General features: G+C 40.8%; 1 protein-coding gene across 3 annotated transcripts in view; it reads left to right on the forward strand.

The window, feature by feature from the left end:
* Positions 1 to 19,854, forward strand: part of SORCS1 (sortilin related VPS10 domain containing receptor 1) — a 608,036-nt gene extending 588,182 nt beyond the window's left edge. Inside the window, exons 25-27 of one of the 3 annotated variants that reach the window (XM_017851824.1) lie at positions 14,051 to 14,156; positions 14,275 to 14,435; positions 15,977 to 19,854. In XM_017851824.1, coding sequence (XP_017707313.1) covers positions 14,051 to 14,156; positions 14,275 to 14,435; positions 15,977 to 15,984 — 275 coding nt within the window. In that variant the 3' untranslated portion in view covers positions 15,985 to 19,854. The remainder of the gene's footprint in view (positions 1 to 14,050; positions 14,157 to 14,274; positions 14,436 to 15,976) is intronic. The other 2 variants (XM_017851825.1, XM_017851826.1) reach the window with 2 other exon arrangements.
* Positions 19,855 to 20,137: the final 283 nt, after the last annotated feature.

Genomic DNA, 20,137 nt, shown 5'->3' on the forward strand with positions numbered 1-20,137 from the left:
AAAAAAAAAAAAAAGGAAATCTTATTTTAAATGTTACTTAAGAACACTTTCTTCAATGACAAATGGTTTAGAGCTGGGACCAAGCTGCAATATTGAGATCAAAAAGGGGGTAATTAGCTGAGACTGGTTTGGCCAGTAGGCTTGGCCAGAGAAACTGAATACAGCAAAGGCATCCAAAGGTCCTTGGATTTATAGCTCCCTGTGGGAAAGGAAGTCAATTCCTGATAACCATGAGACGTTAATCCCACTGGTAAAAACTCCAGATGGCAAAAAATAATGCAAAGTTGGAAGAACTGAAAAATATTTTCAATTCATGTTTGTAGTTTATTATATAACTAGGAGTTTCGCAAGCAGGACTAAGATTCCTGAGAAGAAGGACTGGGAAAAGGGAAATATATTTTGGGGACCCAGATATGCACACTGAGATATGAAGAAGAACCCCTTGCAATATAGGTGTGTGTAACACAAAGTCACCAAAGGAAAAAAAAAAAGTCCATTTCCAAGTAAAAAGCCCAATCTTAGCCTGGACCAATTTCGAGAGAGTGAGAAAATTATTTGACTTTCAACCATTGTAGAAATCTTTCCTATTAGTTTTGATAGTAGGGTCTTTCGGCTATGTAATTCCAAACCTGATCAACTGGCATTATTAAGTTTGCTGTCATGGCTAGTTCAGCAACTGAAGTAGATACAGATTTATATGTGGAAAATTAACTCCAGTTTGGTAAGTAAACAAAGATAATTTCCTGGGTTGATGGAATAACTGGAAACTTTGTCTTGGAAACTTTTGCTATACTAAGTTTGGCTATGCTGGTCATAACGCATTAGAGCTGGCAGTGTCCACAGGAGCACAGTCACTCAGGGCTCGATTTTCATATGCAAAAGACAAACATGTCAACGGCAACAACAATTGTGATAAGGAAGTAAAGTATGTGAGGGATCTGGGATCTGTTTCCTGTTGGTGATTGCTCCTAAGTTACCTCTAGCTACCCCCTGGGCTCAAGTCATCCTCCATCCTCAGCCTCCCAAGTAGCTGGGACCATAGATTCACGCCACCATGCCCGGCTAAGATTTTTTTGTGTTTTTGGTAGAGAAAGGGTTTCACCATGTTGACCAGGCTGGTCTTGAACTCCTGAGCTCAAGTGATCTGTCTGCCTCAGCCTCCCAAAATGCTGGGATTACAGGTGTGAGCCACCACAGTTGCTTTTATTAGGTTGAAATTAACACATTAATATTTGGGTGGCTAGGAAGAGAAGGAGAAGGAAGCCTGAAAAAAAAAACAAGAGAGAAACAGTGGGGAGGAGTATTAGATGCAGAACTTCCACCTCAACTCTATTTCTCTTTCTCTCATCCCCCCTGTAGGCAGGGGAAAATAAAAATTCAAAAGAGAAAAAAAAAGGAAGAACCATTGTTAGCAACATTTCATGTCTCATAAGCAGGATTGCTAATACCTTCCCAGGGACCATTACAACATGCTGCTGCATCCCATTAATTGCTCAGCAGATGTTCAGCAGCCTTCTTTTAAAAATGTTTGAGCCAGAGTATGTTGTTGGTGAGAGAAGCAAATGCATAATTTGGTTTGTCTCCAAGGAAAAAGAACTGTCTCTTTTCAAGAATTTACTAGCCTTATTTTGGTTTTCAAATTCAGTTCCCTATTTGCTTTTATGGGAACACAAGGAAAGCATTTGCAGATACCTGAATGTCATTAGAGACTGGATTGTGTTTGCCCCCCACCCACCAACACGTTCCATTTGGGAATTCATTCACTGTGGCATCTAAGCTGAGCTAAATTTTGAATGTAGTTCTCATTTCGTTCCTAGCCATTCCTATGCTTCTTGGTTTTCAAGCAGTTTTTCTTCGGGGTCTAACCACTCCTGACAGGTATGTTTCTGAAATTCTCTTTGCAGAAAGGAGAGATTTAACACTGTATGAGAATAAGGGAGAACGAAGAGCATGTTATCCAGAAGGTTGAGGGAGGGTTATGGTTTGACTTTTAGTACCTGATGGCAGCTGGCATCCATGTTTAGCAAACAAAGGCTATGATGTTGCAAAAACAATACAAAGAGTTGGAAAAGGGAATAGAAAGCAATCAAGCTAGTGTTAGACTGGAAGGACTGCTGTCTTGACCAAAGTGTACCTCTATTCATGATGTTCCGGATTGGAATATTTCTCCCCACTTCTTCACCTATTTCCCCTTGTCTACCTGTACTTTAAGGCTCAGCTCAGTGCCAACATTTGCATGACATCTTTCCAGAGACATTTGCCTGGACAACATCTTCCTCTTGTCTGAAATCACATGGATTTTTAGATCTCCATCTGTCTGACGCTGATAATGATCATGACCATCACCTTTTGAATCACTCCTATTTAATTTCTTGTGATCATATCTTTATCTAATCTTCTCATATATTTTTATATCATCTTCATCATTATACCTAGCAAATAACTTACACATATCAGGTGCTTAACAAATATTGTTTTTATAAATAATTATATGCATAATTTATAGCTTACAGAGATATATTTAAAATCCCATTCCTGCAGTTAACCTTCAGATCCAGTTTATTCAGTTTATTCATTTGTGAACCTGTCTCCATGACATGCTACTTCTTTTCAAATAACTGGTGAGTGGAGATTTGCATTCATTTATACAATAAGCATCTAGGGAATCTCTGTTTTTTTTGTTTTTGTTTTTGTTTTTGAGACAGAGTCTCACTCTGTCGCCCAGGCTGGAGTGCAGTGGTGTGATCTCAGCTCACTGCAAACTCCACCTTCTGGGTTCACGCCATTCTCCTGCCTCAGCCTCCCGAGTAGCTGGGACTATAGGCGTCTGCCACCATGCCCAACTAATGTTATGTATTTTCAGTAGAGACTGGGTTTTACCATGGTCTCAATCTCCTGACCTTGTGATTCACGCACCTCAGCCTCCCAAAGTGCTAGGATTACAGGCTAGCCACTGCGCCCGGCCCTGGCAGGTGTTCTTTAAATACACATTATAACTGTTTATATACACACTGGGGGGAGTAGGCAGTTGAAAGAAAATTGGGCCTATCCTTCCTGGGGTTCTGTGTCCCAGAATGAGAGATCTGAGAGAGAATGGGAGAAGGACTGGCAGGAGACTGTTACCAGAAGAGACTGAATCACTGGTCCTTATCTTATGGCTGTGGCTGTTGGAAGACAAGGTTTCAGTATCAGAGCAGCTTCACTTCATGGCATAGCTCGTGGTCACACACCTTGGACTACACCCTCTTCACCTTAACAAACCAACTAAACCTTCTTCACATCTTTTGTGATGCCTCCTTTGTCCTCTCCATCTCTCATGTATGCATTTGCCCTGGCCTTATGTATCATATGTCTTAAAAACAATAATGGGCTGGGTACACTGGCTCATGCCTGTAATACCAGCACTTTGGGAGCATGAGGTGGGTGGATCACCTGAGGTCAGGAGTTCGAGACCAGCCTGACCAACATGGTGAAATCCCATCTATGTCAAAATTACAAAAATTCGCCAGGCATGGTGGCATGCAGCTGTAGTCCCAGCTACTCGGGAGGCTTAGGCACAAGAATCACTTCAACCCAGGAGGCAGAGGTCACAGTGAGCTGAGATCGTGCCACAGCACTCTAGCCTGGGCAACAGATTGAGGCTCCATCTCAAAACAGAAACAAAAACATAAAACAGCTATGATGACATTTTAGAGAGAGTTTTTCTAGCAAGAATCTGGAAGGCTCTGAATCTATCGCAAACCATTTGATCCATATAGTTACTTGTGGAAAAACAAACCTGAGCTGTTAACAAAATATCCCTAAAATGCCAATAGTTTTCTTATTGCCTCTAGTAACTTGAAATTTACTCAAGGGCATGATCCATTTCAGATTTATCATCTTACTCTTCACATGACTCTATGCCTTACTTTGCAATTATTCCTTTAAACCTATAGTTTATCAGGGGACATGAGATGAGTGAGGGCCCTCACTCACACCGAGCTAGCTAGACCTGAGGCACAAATACTAGTTGCATGAGACTTTACTAAATTCTACATGAGGAGAATGAAAAGATATTCTATGCAGAAGATTCAATAAAGTCGAGTCTTTAAGGTTGATTAGGAATTCACCAAAAAGAGAGCCAATAAGCATTGCAGGTTGAGAGGCCAGGTTGCACAAAGGCACAAAAAGGTGGGATTATATGGTTTATGTATAAAATTATGTGTTGTCTGACATGGATTGGGGCTTCTAGATATGTACCCTCAAATATTCATAATTAGTATATTTACTGAGGGTAAAATTATGAGCAGAGGGAGAGGGATACAATTCAGGAAAAATAATATGCTGGTATATGATAAACTTTGTTTTCCATCATCCATTGTGCGCTAATCAAGAAATTTTATGCTGGGTGTGGTGGCTCATGCCTGTAATCCCAGCACTTTGGGAGGCCGAGGTGGGTGGATCACGAGGTCAGGAATTCGGGACCATCCTGGCGATCACGGTGAAAACCCGTATCTACTAAAAATACAAAAAAAATTAGCCAGGCGTGGTGGATGGTGCCTGTAGTCCCAGCTACTCAGGAGGCTGAGGCAGGAGAATGGCATGAACCCAGGAGGCGGAGCTTGCAGTGAGCGGAGATCGTGCCACTGCACTCCAGCCTGGGTGACAGAGCGAGACTCCATCTCAAACAAAAAAAGAAAAAAAAAGAAATTTTATTAATGCAAATTTGAGATGATAAGGTATAATGAATTTGGAAAATAAAAAAAAAAAGGCTGGCTAGAAAGGATTTGGTGTTTTTTTTTTTTTTTTTTTTTTCTTTTAATAATCAGGGTTTGGGTAACAACCGCATTATCATTTTCTTTTTTAACAAAGTATTTACACGCAGAAGTTTACAACTCAAGTTGCAAGATATAGTAAATTTTATTTAGTCGAGATAAAGACGCTGGGAGGAGGAGCTTTTTTTTTTTTTTTTTTTTTTTTTTTTTTTGTTGTCAAAGAAGATAAATCTGGTGGTTTCATGTTAGGTTGGATGTCCTCAAACATATAAGTGAAAAACCCCAGCAGGAAGCTGGAAATGGGGAGTGGAAACTCAGGTGAGAAGACCAGGACCAGAATATACATTCAACTATGAACTTTAGTTTACCATGTCATAGCAGATAATCAGGTGAGGGAAATCTGCTGACAGGTGATACGTTAAAGCCTTAACTGCTAGTTGAAATATTTCAAGCTCTATCAAACCCTGTATCTTTGTTCTCATGAGAACCCTGGGTCATGAGTCAATTTAGTCCTTTTATTTGGTGGGGAGAAGGAGGGAGTGGGAAATGACCTGAAAACCTGTTGACTCTGCTAAGGCAGAATAGGTAAGGTTTTCCATGAGAACAGAAAGTAAAAAGAGGATAAGCAAGGGGCAACACTGACCTTTTATTTGGGAAGGCAAAAGCCTAACTGGATGGATACCTCCTAAATAGCAAATAACAACCCTTTAGGGATTATTTGCACTTCGTAAGAGTTATGTACTGGGCAAATGAACTGCAATTTGGGTGGTGGGACTTCTGCTCAAAGTACAGAGTCAGGGAGCTGACTAGTTCCCTCAAAGCATTTGATACATGAAACCCCACCCCATAGTTAGAAAACTCTTTCCAACTCAGGATGGGAGATATCTGCTATAAATAGCAGTTGTTCTCAAACGTGACTTTACATTGCAGTTAACTTAGGACGTTTTATAAAAATAGAGATTTTCCAAGCCTCACCACACAGAGTGAAGAATCCCAAGGAGCCAGGAATCTTCATTTTTAGCAAGCTCCCCCTAATGATGCTTATGATGGTGGCCTCATCACCAGTCTCAACAACCACTGTTCACCAGCCTTTCACAGACAGAAATCCATCTGCATAACAAGGAAAGGTGAATGGCTATCTCCAGTAATAAATCTGATTTACAGCTCAAGGCATCCACTAAAACAGAAGCATGAATTAAACAAGAAGAGCCTGTGATATTAAGTACAGGAGGAAATTAGTAATAAACATTAAAATCTAATTTCTTGGAATATTTGGAGCTAACCTAATTGGCAGAATGGGCAAATGACAGTGAGTAAGGGGGAGAAAATGAAACATACCCCTGAATCTGGGGTATATTAAATCCATAATCTAGATGAATGACAAAGGCCAGCCAAGAGCTGTGGCCATGAAGCGTTTGAAACATGATTAAAGTGTGAACTGGAATCTTAATGGCAGATGTAATTGAACAGCCATGAGTTTTATGAGAGTTAAACAAATAATATTATCTAGATGCTGTGCATGGGCCAGTGTGAGCATAAAATGATACAGCTACATTTCACTATATTTCTGTACATATTTCAGAATTCAGAGGTTGCCCTATCCTGGGCTTTCCAGTTTGGTCACTATTCATCTGGAGTTCTGGAGACACGTGATAAAAATGGTAAAGGGTTAATATTTATCAAAGGAAGAGCCCCAAACCTCAAGTTAAATAAAAAACATGACAAAAAAAAAAAAAAATACACAGGAATATTGCTTCTGCCCCCTCCTGTCTGTCTATCAGTTGCCTTATTTAAGCTGCTCAGTTTAGGAAAACTGTCCTTTGTCAAGGGTATGTGTGGGGTTTTTAATAAAGCTGTTATCTTGTGTTATCTTGGCCTCTATGGCTGCTGCTGACTGGTTTAATTTCTTTTGCAGGTGTAATAAAAAGATGTTATCACAGAGATATTAGAGAATTAATATTTCCAGGCTTCGGTTGCTACCACTGGATGTGTTATGAGTAAATTTGGGAGGGAATAAGAAACTTCAAATTTCAACCTAGGTCGTGATACATCATGAATTCTGCACTACAGTTTAACATTGAGAAAAAGACTTTCCACTTGAAGGGAGAATTACCATTTGTCAAGAAGTTTTAGAAACCTACAGTATAATCTAAGCTACAACATTATGGATTCAGATGCCAAATAGGAGTTGTGAAACTCTGAACTGTAAAGTGAAGTAAATTGTTGCAATAACATTTTCCACTTAGGGATGAAATTAGTACTGGTGAAATTCTTCCACGGCCAAGAAGTTTATCTGTCTCTTTAATTTCTGGTCACCGTATTATCTACATAGTAATCATTTACAAGTCTTCTTTAAGTAAAGCCGTGGTACCAATATGTTTTCTTCCTTTTATTTTTCCCCCAAAATAAATACTTTTTTTATCTTCAAGTAATTGAGTAGTTTCACAGATACATAGACCCAGTGACTTTTCATAGTTATTTAATCATTAAGGTGTTACAAACAATAATGGATTTATCATGTAGGTATATATCTAAATATATCCCTCCCCACAATATGATTAAATGTGATATTTTCATCTACCTACCAGGGTGCAGCAATGAGGCTACTCGTTGGCTTGTTTTAGACACAGGATCTAGTTCTGTGATCCAGTCTGGAGGGTAATGGCACATCATAGCTCACTACAGCCTTAAACTCCTAGGCTCAAGAGATCTGCCTGCCTCAGCCTCTTGAGTAGCTAGGACTACAGGCATGCACCACCACACCCAATTAATATTTTTATTTTCTGTAGAGACAGGATGTTGCTATGTTGATCAGGCTGATCTCAAACTCTTGGCCTCAGGAGATTCACCCACTTCAGCCTCCCAAAGCATTGAGATTGCAGGCATGAGCCACCATGCCTAGTCTAGCTTCTAATAAATTATTTCTTCACCATTTCTTTTTTTTCTGAGATTATGGGGGACCATAAAAGGGGCTGAAATTACCATAGGGTAACCAGACTGAGTTAGCCAGTCTAGAGGATATGTATGGAAACTCTTGGTCAGAGAGAATGGTCAGCAAGGAACAGTCAGATGAACAGAAACAGGCACAAACATGCATCATAAATGGTTTCCCAGGGGAAGGCAAGGCAGATAGTCAAGAGAAATCAGTAAAAAAAAAAAAAAAAAAAAAAAAAAAAAAAAAAAAAAAAAAGAAAGAAAGAAAGGGGAAGGATAACACATGTAAAATACAGAGAAGATGCCAGAACATAGGACAAGCTACCCTTTAGACACCAAGTTTCTTATACGTAGAGTGATCAGGACTGTCCTGGGTTATCTATGCTGTATCAGCGTAAGCTTTAATAGCACCCTCTTTCATTCTTAAAGTGTCTTATCTTCGAAAATAATACGTATGGTCTTCTTACTTTTACTCTGCCACCCTGAGAGTGGGGATAGAAGTCTATACCAAAAATTGACTAATGTGGAGCTCAAAGGTAGTAATTGGCAATTGAATGTTTAACCAGTTGAAAGAGACTTTTGAGGAAAGTAAATAAGCTATTGCTATGTAACAAACCACCTAGTTCAGTGGCTTAATAGTAAGCATTTGTTATTGCTTATGCATCTAGTCTTATCTATGTTCACTTGTCTGTCTGCAATCAGCTATGGGTTGTTGGTTAGGGAGCTCTGCTGATCTTGGCTGGTCTGTCTCACATGTTATGGGTTAGCTGCCTGCAGGCTGCTCTAGCATGCCTTGGTTAGAATAATTAACCTGGCTTCTACATGGTCTTTCATCGTTTGACTGTTCTAGGCTTGCTCACACATGGCAGTGGTAGAATTCCAAGAGAAAAAGCAGAGGCACACCATTGCTTCCATTGCATTCCATTGCCACATGCAGATTATAATGACAGCTCAGATTCAAGGCATGAAGAAACAGATTTTACCTCTTGGTAAGACAAGTTTCAAACTCATTGCACAAGGCTTAGACACAGAGAAAGGTAGAGGATTGAGCCAGCAATGTAATCCATATCTACATGAGGCTGACTGCTCACTTAGGGGAGATTTGAGATGCTTTTAGGTAGTTTAAAAAACTTTCTTCTAGAGTCATCACCAGATTGAGCTATCAACAGCAAAGGGGCACATTTGTGTGTGTGTGTGTGTGGGCGGGGTGGGGGGAGCGGTATTTTTGCTTTGTTTTAGTGATCCAGAGAACATAAAAGTCAGGCATGCCCTAAAGACAGGACTGGAAGTTTTATACGTGAGAATAGCTGGGGCCTGCTATGCAGTATTCTCAAACTGTTATAGATAATAAGTACCCGTGTACCTTGTCACATATATGGATTTTGGAGACCTACTCTCAAAGACTATACATTTTTTTTTTTTCTTTTTTTTGAGACAGATTCTCGCTGTGTCCCCCAGGCTCGAGTGCAGTGGCACAATCTCGGCTCACTGCAAGCTCTGCCTCCCGGGTTCATGCTATTCTCCTGCCTCAGCCTCCTGAGTAGCTGGGACTACAGGTGCCCGCCCCCACGCCCGGCTAATTTTTGGGGGGCTCTACATATTTTTTTCAAGTGAAGCCTAGGAAGCAATATTCTCACAAGTGCTCCAAGTAATTCTGATTCAGGTAGTCCGTAAACTATGCTTTGAGGAATATTTCACATAATAGCCAGGAATCATCACCTTCCAACCCTAGAAAACCAAAAGTCGTTCTTCTCTTCTTGTCTATTACGATGATGCTTGCTCTTAGAGTTGCTGATGTTTGTCATTACTTGGCTAAGTGACCTCAACTCCCTGTCACTGGATATTACTGAAGACTCACCCTCAGTTTAAATTCAGAAACAATGCTTCACTCGTCATTAGAGCTACTAAAGGATAAACTGAGACACATTAACATGTTAAAGAGTTTATTTGAGCAAATAATGATTCATTAATCAGTTAGCACCAGACCACGGTTGATTTAAGGCTCCCTAAAAGGCATGAGGCTTTTATGGGGTGAAGGTGAAATCTAGGCAAAGAAAATATTTGATTGGTTAAAACAGAACAATAGCCTTCTTTGGATCATTCTAGTAGAAAGTCCCTTATTACATTTTAGTTAGTGGTTTCTAATTGATTAAGTTTAAGTTTTGTTTTCCTAGAATATGACTGTTTACTCTTTACTTAGATTTTGGTTTGCTTACATAGGAACCCAGGACTCTAGAGCTGCCTCAGTCTAATGGCCTCCCAATTGGCTACTTTAACAAGAGACTTCCCTGGAAATTCCCACCTAGTCTGGTCTGCAGTCTTGTGGCTTTATATCATTAATGTAGCAAACTTTAAGACTCTCATGATTGGATTTGTTTCTAAATGGAAGAAAGGCCCATTGGACAACCAAGAGTTCTCTGTAAATAGAAGCCTTTCTGCCCATTCTGCATTCTGCATAAACTTTCTCTGTGCTATTCCCATATCACTGTAATTCTGAAAAAATATTTCAGATCACATGGATTTCGTGATATTCAAGGCATGTAACTCAAGCTTGAATTGATCTACTTTGGGGTCAGGAGAGGAAAAAAGAAAATCAAGGTATGGTAAATTACTTCTGCAACATCCTGACAACACTAACTCTTGGATTAGAATTAGAGTTGAAAGTTTCGGGGTCATAGTGCAAGTAGCAGTTCTCCAGGAAAGTCCTTTTGATAGAATGAAAGTGAACACTGGACAACAATAAGATTATTCTGCATGGCTTCACTGGGTGATGCTACCATGTTATTGACCTTAAAACTTGGAGATAAACCAAGCAAAGGGCAAAACTGCAGCAAGGCGGGCAGGGTGTGATGGCTCACACCTGTAATCCCAGCACTTTGGGAGACCAAAGCGGGTGGATCGCTCAAGGTTAGGGTTCGAGACCAGTCTGGCCAACATGGTGAAACCCCAACTCTACTAAAAGTACAAAAAAATATATATATTAGCCATGCGTGGTGGCGGGTGCCTGTAATCTCAGCTACTCGAGAGGCTGAGGCAGGAGAATTGATTGAACACAGGAGAAGGTTACAGTGAATCGAGATCGTGCCACTGCACTCCAGTCTGGGTGACAAAGCAAGATTTCATCTAAAAACCAAACAAAACGAAAAAACTGCAGCAACAGGGAAAGCAGTGCCTGGGGAGAGGCATTTCCTAGAGTGTTACATGGAACCTAGTTCTGCAAAGGGTCTGTGGTCAAATGAGTTTATGAAAGACTCTGGTAAAGTTAAATGTGTTCTTTTCTGCAAGGGCTGCTGTGACCCTTTAAGATACTGACGTACATTGTGAATCTCCACATGAGGAATGCTGTATGTATCATTGCCCCAAATTATCTCACCATGGAACTGTCATCAGTTTTCAGGATTTTTTTTTCTGTAGAAGAATACACTTTCAGAAATACGATAGCATTGAAATGACAAGGTTAGAAATATTGGGCATACTGTAGTCTGTCCCAAATACTATGACAGTGCTTTATAAATTCCATCTCATTTTAATCTCACAACTTTCTAGACCAAACACTAGTTTCATCTCCATTTTGCAGATGAGGAAACTGAGATTTAATTTAAGTCACTTAGTCTATAAGTGACGGAGCCAGTTCTGATTCTGAAAAGGAATCATATCATTTCTGAACCCCAAAGGTGGAATTTTGAATTTGTTCTCATACATACAACTATAACCACTTATTTAGCACTTACTACATGGCAATCACTTTTCACAAGAAAATTGTTGTTATTATTGTAAGTGTTCCCGTTATTATCATCCTAGGTCCTCATGAATAAAATATAAAAATTCAATGCATTTCCAAACTCCTCAAAGGATTTTAGAAATGATACGTGCAAGTACGCAGGCTTAGAAATGTTGAGTCACTCGGAGAACTGCTTGTATCCATGTTTTACTTTGTGCATGAATAATGGCAAAAAACTGCTCAGCACTTTTCCTACACGTCTACCTTGTTTAAGCTGCAACTGGAAAGGGATTAATGTATGCTAATTCCACACAACCAGCTAAAGCCCATTTATCGCAAGTTTCCATTCCTCAGCAAAACATACACAAATGCACCGAAGTGTTGGGCAAACTAAGAAATGCAGCTGCTGTTGTGTGGAGCAATAATAGGTCCGTTTATATTCAGGCACAGATCAGCAAGCAGAAGCCACCCACGGACCACAGAGGGCAGTGGTAGTCAGTCTCTGGCCACTGCTGCTGGCTGCTTCCTGCTTCCTGCTTCCTGCTTCCTGCCTCTGAGAAGTGACTGACTGATGCAGAGATGGGGAGGGCGAAAGGATAATACACATTTTAGAACTGGGATATGGAAGTTCATTTTCTGTATGCTAATAATATGCTAATTACTTAACAGTGTTAATGCTGCTTGTTGAAGAATGATGATTTAAGTGTAAATGATTTAGAATTGAAAGACTTAACCTGGGGATGGGGAGAGATAGGAGGAAGGAAAGAGAAGGGAAAAGGTTCATTTGTGTGCGTGTGTGCGCGCGTGCGCACGTACGTGAGTATATGATGATTCGAGTTCAAGTCTTAGTTCTTCCATTTACTAGTAAGTTCTAAGTCCTTTTAAAACAATGCTAACCAATGAGAACTTCATTGCTATCTGTTTAAAAGGATCATAATCACTGCCTTCCATTTGTGAAAATCAATTGTGATAATGTCTATGACAAATGGAAGGTATTCTCTTCCCCTGATGACATCCTACCAGTTGCAGGGTGAGTTCTGAAGAATTTCTGGACCTCTCTCCCGATGGTACTGAGAGCTTTCTTTTCTAATTTTGAACCGAAAGAAAATTTGCCTTGGATGTTTCACGTCAGTGGGACCCCCCCACCTCATCTTTTACACACAAACTCACATACTCCCATTTCAAAACTGAGGTGATGCTTAACTTACAGGGGAGAGAAAATAGTGGGGGGTTCCTTATATTCAGTACCTCCTGAAAGCCAACTCTCCTGAAATGACTATTTTCATTTTTCACCAAAACTATGTGATTAGATGCAATATGCTTTCCAGTATCAATACAGAGTAGCTAAGATGTAATCCTGAAAAAAATAGAGCAGAAGCAACTGAGAATCTTGTCTGAAACCATCAGTGTTATAGTCACTTATTCTTGAACTTTTTTACCTGGGTGACTAGAACGTTGCCCTCTCAGCTCACACCAGAGAAAACCACAGAAAATGGCGATTAAAGGTCACCTGTATTTCTGGGTATCGGTTTGCTTAAGTTGATGGAAGGTAAAGGTCAGCACCAAGGCTTCCCTGGAGTACACACGGCTTGTCTTTTATGCGTGAGCTACGCTACATTTGCAAAATGTCAGCTTTTAAGAGGGTAGAAATTAATTGCAAAGTCTACAGGTACAACAGGTTTGACTGTGAGATGGCAGAAGGTGTAGAGGTGGAGAGAAGTGCTTTCCAGACTGCGCTTTAAGGTGAAACTCAGGGAGGGAGACTGTTTATGGAGGCAGAGACTTCTGTTTTGTCTGAGAGAAAAACTCACTGTATTTGAGAGGCTGGAGCATCTTGGTGAGGGCTGTCAGAGCTTTTGGGAAATTGTTGAGACAGCCAGGTGGCATATCCCTCTTTCAGCATGTCAGCGGCTGGCCTTGTGAAATATTCACTTGGCCATCAGTTTCCTGTGTACAGAAATACAAGCACGCTCCATCACTTTGCTTTTCTTTCTCTCATGTATGACAACTTTCCAATTATTTTTCTCACATGACAACTACTGGAGTAGGGGTGAGGGGGTGGTTGAATTCACAAATATATTCCTGCAGGTGGTTTTATTGGCAATCTGTTTTGCTTTGTGGAAAAAGTTTACACTCAGAGTATAATAAAATACAATTATTATATTATTATAAATATTGATTGGTAATAATACTAGCAGCAGTAGAAATGAAATCTAGTAATTACATGACTTACTATGTGCTTGGCACTTTTCTCAATGCTTGACGTACACTAGCTCACTTAATCCTCATAAGAACCCAATGAAGTATATACCATTGTTTTTATTTTACCACATAAGGTACATTAAGGTGAAGCAACTTGCCCGAGACCACATAGCTACTTAGAGTGGGACTTGAATCCAGACAGCCTGGCCCTGGGGTCTGTACTTTTCATTGCTCTGCTGCAGAGCAGGAACATTTGGGGTGGGAGTAGGGGTGGGCTTAGATGCATCCCATGTCAGTCATGTGACGTGCTTCTTGTGTGTATACCCCACATGGTTTTCCGGGACTTACCATGCTTGTGTGTGAACCATTTGAACCTCTCATAGAGTCTCACCTGCCCAGTTCTCTGCTCATTTTTCTCTGCTCTGTTTCCCCTCCCCAGCCCCCCTGGTGGACCTCACTCCAACCCACAGTGGATCTGCCATGCTGATGCTGCTCTCAGTGGTGTTTGTGGGGCTGGCAGTGTTCGTCATCTACAAGTTTAAAAGGTGCGTGTCTCTCCATCCACGTCCCCTCTACCCCTGACCTCTTGCTTCTCCCTGACAGGTTCAGAAGCATGCGTTACAGTGATGTGCACAGCAGTGATGGTTTCTATTAATATTTTAGGAAGATCCCGGGGATTAATGTTTATGCCCAGATGCAGAATGAGAAAGAACAAGAGATGATCAGTCCAGTCAGTCACTCTGAAAGCAGGCCCAATGTCCCTCAGACTGAACTAAGGAGGCCTGGCCAGCTTATAGATGAGAAGGTGGAATCCCAGCTCATAGGTAAATGATTCCCAGTAGCCACCAGCTGTTCAGCTGAGTAGGCAATGGCTGACTCTCTCTCTAACCCCTTTCTGGCTTGACATAACCACTTTCTTCTGCTCTAACAGCCCTGAGAGAAACAGCTAAGATGGCTTTTTCCCTGCTTCCTGTCATTGGGATGGGGGAAAAACAAACAAACCTCTTGCTTCTATCTAGTTTTTTTCTCTCATTAGTTTATTCCTCCTTTTGCAAAACCCTCCCTAAAATATTGGGCTTAAAATGTTAAAATGTTATATGTTTGTGGGCAAATAGCAAAGCATTTGCTTTAATAGTATATAAGAAGGAGAGGCCTCAGAGGCTCGGGCTGGTGGACCAGAGGGCAGGGCAGGGTTTGCAGGACACGGTATGTATTGACTAGATTGAAACGTGGTAGCCTCAACTGGATACAGCCCTAAGGAGGGCACACTGCTCCGGAACACCAGTAGAGGAGTGACATAATGAGAGTGGCCAGCCTGATCATCCGGGGAATTTTTTTTTTTTTTTTTTTTTTACATCTATTGGTAGTCTAGGAACTTTCCCTCAGGAGATTTGGAACCTAAGATTGAGGACAAGAGGCATAAAGTTTGCAGACATCCAGGGAGTGGAGCAATCCTGAGAGAGACCACTGGTGGGTGAGACTATTACAGAGCAGATTAGCAAATTTCTTCCTCTTTTTTGACTGTCCCTTGCCAGAAGTTGTAAAATGGACTTGGTCAAATTTCAGTAGTGCTCTCTCTGCCCGTGAAGTAGGCACGGGAATCCAACAACGAGGTATAGAGAATCTGACGTTCACTTGCTAAATTCTGCAATTTATTGCAGAAGAAATTTTCCAGGAAGCTAGGCAAACCCATGAAGCCACTATTGCTGATCCATTTCTCTCTTTGGTTCCTCCTGTCTGTTGGCGTTAGGAGTTGAACCCTTATATGTTTACATTTAGATCCTGCGTTGCTGGCAACAGTGAATAAATTATTATATAACCATTCATGCTCCACTCTAATGTGATAATGCCAAACCACCTAGAAGGCCTTTACATACAATTTTTAATCTTACTTGGAAAACAATGAGAATGTAAATGGAAACATAACCCTCTTTAAATGAATATGGGAAAGGTCGGTGGCTGTGTTAAGGGGAAATTTAAATGCAGTGACTGGTTCCTATCATAGATAATGATAACTGCAGTCACATCTGGTGTCCAATTTTCACAGTGCACTTTCTTTTATTTCAGGAGACAGGGTAATAAATGTGTAATTGCTTGGGGTTAAAAAGAAAAAAAACCTTTTCTGTCTTCAAGTCCAGAGAGGCATTCACCCTGTCTACTCATTCCTAAAGCTTCTAAGTGCATGTTTTGGGATCATTTGGTTCTCAGCTGCATTTCCGTAGGGTATGAAGCACAGCCTCTACTTGCTTTATTAAAGTAGTAATTCCTCCTTCACCAGGAAGATATCGCAGCACATTGCAAAGTCTCTGACACCTTTCCCTTTCCAGTGTCATTAAATGAGTAAGTGTTACACGTTTTCTCTTAGGAGAGTAGCTTTACCCTCCCCTCCCTCCCCTTCTACTCAACCTGGTGACTCATCTCTCCGATTGCAAAGAGCAAGACACGCCACTCCGCCTTCAACGCCAAAGCGGGGATCTGCTGGGGCACAGTATGCAATTTAAGGAAAACCCCCAAAGGCTACAGGCGACCTGCTGATCAGGAAAGAATTTCGCTCTTGTCAAGTACATCATCCTTCATGACCACTAACTTTGTGTTTCTTTTCTTTCCTTTGTTGTTCTGTTTCCTGTTTTGCCAGGAAGTATTTCCATAGTTGCTGAGAATCAAAGCACAAAAGAAATCCCTACCTATGTAAATGTTTGAATGGAGGACGCCAGTAAAAAAACAAAACAAAAACAAAACATAAAATATAAACAATCAAAATCCAAACAAACAAACAAACACTCACTGCATCGGGACTTTTTAATTCTTCAGACACAGACAACAAGGGTTTTTAGCTTTAAGCCTGTGCATGTGGATGATACTCTGAGAACATGTCTGGAGGGGCAGTGTACAGGTGCTCTATTTTAATGGAAAACACTCCCCTCTCCCTCTTTCTTCTTCTCCTCTCTCTTTTTTCTGATCGGTCGTGTTTGTAGAAAATTCATAACATATATAGGCCAAGGAAATCTGCATGTATTTTTGGAAATATTCTTGGCTCCAGATTATCAGCTATTTTAGCATTAAAGGCTGATGGGTAGATTAGCTACCCCAGCTCCTTTCGTAAGACACAAAGACATGCACAGGAGTTTGAAACCCTGAGCTGTTTCTCTGTTCCACTTTCCATATTGTCATTTCCCTTCTAAGTTAGCTTTGGTAGCTCTGTTGGTCAGCAGTGGCCATGAGGCTGCTTTCTGCACTCTCTGTGGCCACAGGAACAAAGATACGAGTTGAAGATCCCTTTGTGCCAGTAGAATAAGGAAGGCAGGGAGGCAAAGCATGTCAGAAACGGACCTTGGTTTCCTGTTCACCTCTTTCCACCATGATTGCCTCCCCTTGCAGCTTTCCCTACTCCTGCCCCAACTGCAGTAGGAAATGGAATCCCATTAGTTACCCATTGTCCTGTCTTCACATTTGTTTGTCATCTGTGTGTGACCATGATCTGTTGATATCTTTGAATGTCTTCCTTCTAAACCCCAAGTAAGTTGTCCTTCAAGTGTTCTTAATTTTTCTTCCCAAATATATTGCTAGATTCTGGACATTAACCCTGATGTTTCCTAAATACTGGCCTGGCCTCTGCCGCCCCTGCCTCCACCACTCGCAAGTTTCTGAGCCCTTTGTCAGTTTTGTACATTCCCAAGCATGCCAGCTTCTGTGCCCATGGACCTTACTGCATCCTGCACAGCAGGGTTCAGTTTCATGTATCTTTGTCTTTTCCTCTAGAACCTGCCTTTTTCAAATATCCCCGCCTTTTCCCACCTGCAAACATATACTGTATGTGAAAGAGTTGATATATGCAAAGCAATTCAAACCTGGCCATGTACTTTGGAAAAGAAAGCATAGAGATGAATTGTGGTGTTCTCACACCTTAACAAAAATCTCATGCAATCTGATTCCAGAAGATTTCTTGTGAGAAATGTTTTGAATGTGTGACAGTTTTGCAGGGCACTTTCCTCCTGTGATGGTTGCTGTTACCCGGTATTTCCACTCTCACAATAGAATAGAAATGTTTGTGAAATAATACTGATTTTAACTAGAAGGAGAAACAGGTTAATGGACTTTGTGTTTAAGAGTGTCAAACAGTCTGAGAGAATACATGGGGGTCTTATCTTACATTAGGGTGAGAGTTTGATTATTTAGGATGATCCCAGTGATTTCATGTGTGCTCTCTGACCTCTGAGTATCATAGGAAAGATTTATGTCTGTATAAAGGAGAAAAGTTAGCTGATTGGCAAAAAAGATTGGCGCAAAGCGTGAAGAAACCCCAGTTTTCCCCAGGGTAATCATGAAAGAAGGCCCAGAGAAAGAGGGAGACAAAAGCCTGTTCAGCAGAGGCCCCTTTAGTATTATCGACTGGGCAGAGACCACTATAAACTATAGGAGAAAGAAGTTCTGATAAACCTCTTAGTATGCTCAGCCTCCTTCTTTGCTATGTCCCTAAGCCAACAGGGTATAACACAGGCCCTGGTGATAATGAGGGTGTCCTAAAGGTCCCGATGTCCATGACTTCATGTAGTTCAGGCACAGAAAGAATAGCAAAACTGCTGTCAGAAGTTTATCAGGCAGAGATGTTTATGGTTGAGGATACCCCATATGAATCTGGGAAATGGGCTAGGCCTGAGGCAGCCACCTATTTGTAGAACTCAATTGATCCCCAACCTGCCAGGCTTCCTATCTCATAGGAAACATCCTCATTGATCCTCTTCAGTTGGAGCCTCCCAAATTTAATCTGGAAGACAAAGTGTTGGAAAACCAAAAGAGGCTCACTCAGACCAGCACAGGGAGTCCTCAGAGTTGCAGTTCAATTCATTTTAATTAGAAAAGTATGAAAAAGGAATAACATTCTTATTCTAGCACAGTGCCTTGCCTAGAGTAGTCGTATGAAAATTATTTGTTGAAGAAATAAATGAATGGAAAGACATAGGGAAGAATGGGCTGTAAATCCTAATTAAAAATAGAGGTAGACATGAGATGCCTGGCATTTTGGAAAGTGACCAAAGATGGCCAGCTAGAGATCTAGCATCTCCAGGATCCTCATGTGCCTCTCCTCAAAGCTCCCTCCCATCTGTAGGAGATTAGTGAGGCAAGATGCTGCTCAGAGAGGAGGACCTCATTGTTCTTATGACCTTGGCCAGTTGTTCTCAAAGTGTGATACCTGAATCAGCAGTATCACCATCACTTGGGCTTGTTAGAGATCCAGATTCTGGATCCATACTCCATACCTACTGAATTAGAAACTCTAGGGAATGAATAGTGGTGTTCTCTGTTGCTAAGTGATAGTGGGCCCAGCCATCTATTTTAACGAGCCCTCCCAGTGATTGTGATACATCCTAAAGTTTGAGAACCATTGTACTAGGCCATTCCGGCTGACTCACAAAGAGAAGGCAGTAATGAGAGCCTACAAATGGGAGAGACCTAAGTGCCTACCTACTCACTAATCGCAGGTGCAAACACACAAGGAGTTTGGTGGGCTTAAGGTCAGAGGAATGTGTAGGGAGGAATGTATGTGGAAGGTAAGATTCAGGGCAAGCTAAAAATCCGATACTGCAACGTTTTCCAAAATCCCAGAAGGCAAACTGTGCATGTTCTACCCTGAACCACCCGCGCAACACTTTCTCCCTTGCCTTATTTTTAATTGGATTCACTGTCCAAAATGCAGAGGTTTGCTTTGCTTTTTTTCAGAAGTTCCAAACAGCAACTTTGAGAGCAATGGGGTGCTTGGCAGCTGTTCTGTGTTTTCCAGGAATCCAACTGAGCATTGAAATCTCTCATTTGCCGACTTATTTTATAGGAAGCCAATTTAAAAAAAAAAAAAAAGTTTTCTTATAGTATTGGAACTACTTCTAATTTTAAAATGACTTTTTTGATGTATTTTTTGTTAAATACTATGTAGTGTAATGTATAATTGCTCTTGTTTATTGCTTTTACAATCATATTTATTAAACAGATAATGTCTCTAAAGTCTTTGCCTCAGGTATTTTTTTTTTTAATCCTAAACCCTTGATGTTCATTCTAAATATAGAAGTGTTGCATGTATAGGATTTCATAGAGGCTAATTGCATAAGAAATAGTAAACACCACAGCCTTGAGGTTTTTTGCTGTTTTTTTTTCACTAACAAGGCAGAATGTATGTACTACCTGAATTCTACCTGCATTTCAATTAACTATACAATGTCTGTTTATTAAATTACTTTGATTTAAAAATTAGTCCAAACTGGTTATTTTAGAATGAGTACATGCTCATTATTATTAGTTCAGAATTAGAAATTATGGATGGGGAACAAACTCATTCGAATTTGTTCATAACCTTGTGGTTACCAAAGGACCAAACCTGCATGGAATGAACTGAAACATGCGGAGTGGTAAAAAACAGCAGATGAGTAAAAACAGCTGTGGACCTGGAATCAGGAAAGAGGAGTTTGCCTCTGGCTCTGCCAGCTGTGTGACCTTGAGCAAATCATTTTAACAGATAAGAGCTTTAGTGCTCTCA

Source organism: Rhinopithecus bieti, unplaced genomic scaffold, assembly GCF_001698545.2.
Source record: "Rhinopithecus bieti isolate Rb0 unplaced genomic scaffold, ASM169854v2 scaffold_31787, whole genome shotgun sequence".
In the NCBI taxonomy this organism is placed as follows: domain Eukaryota; kingdom Metazoa; phylum Chordata; class Mammalia; order Primates; family Cercopithecidae; genus Rhinopithecus; species Rhinopithecus bieti.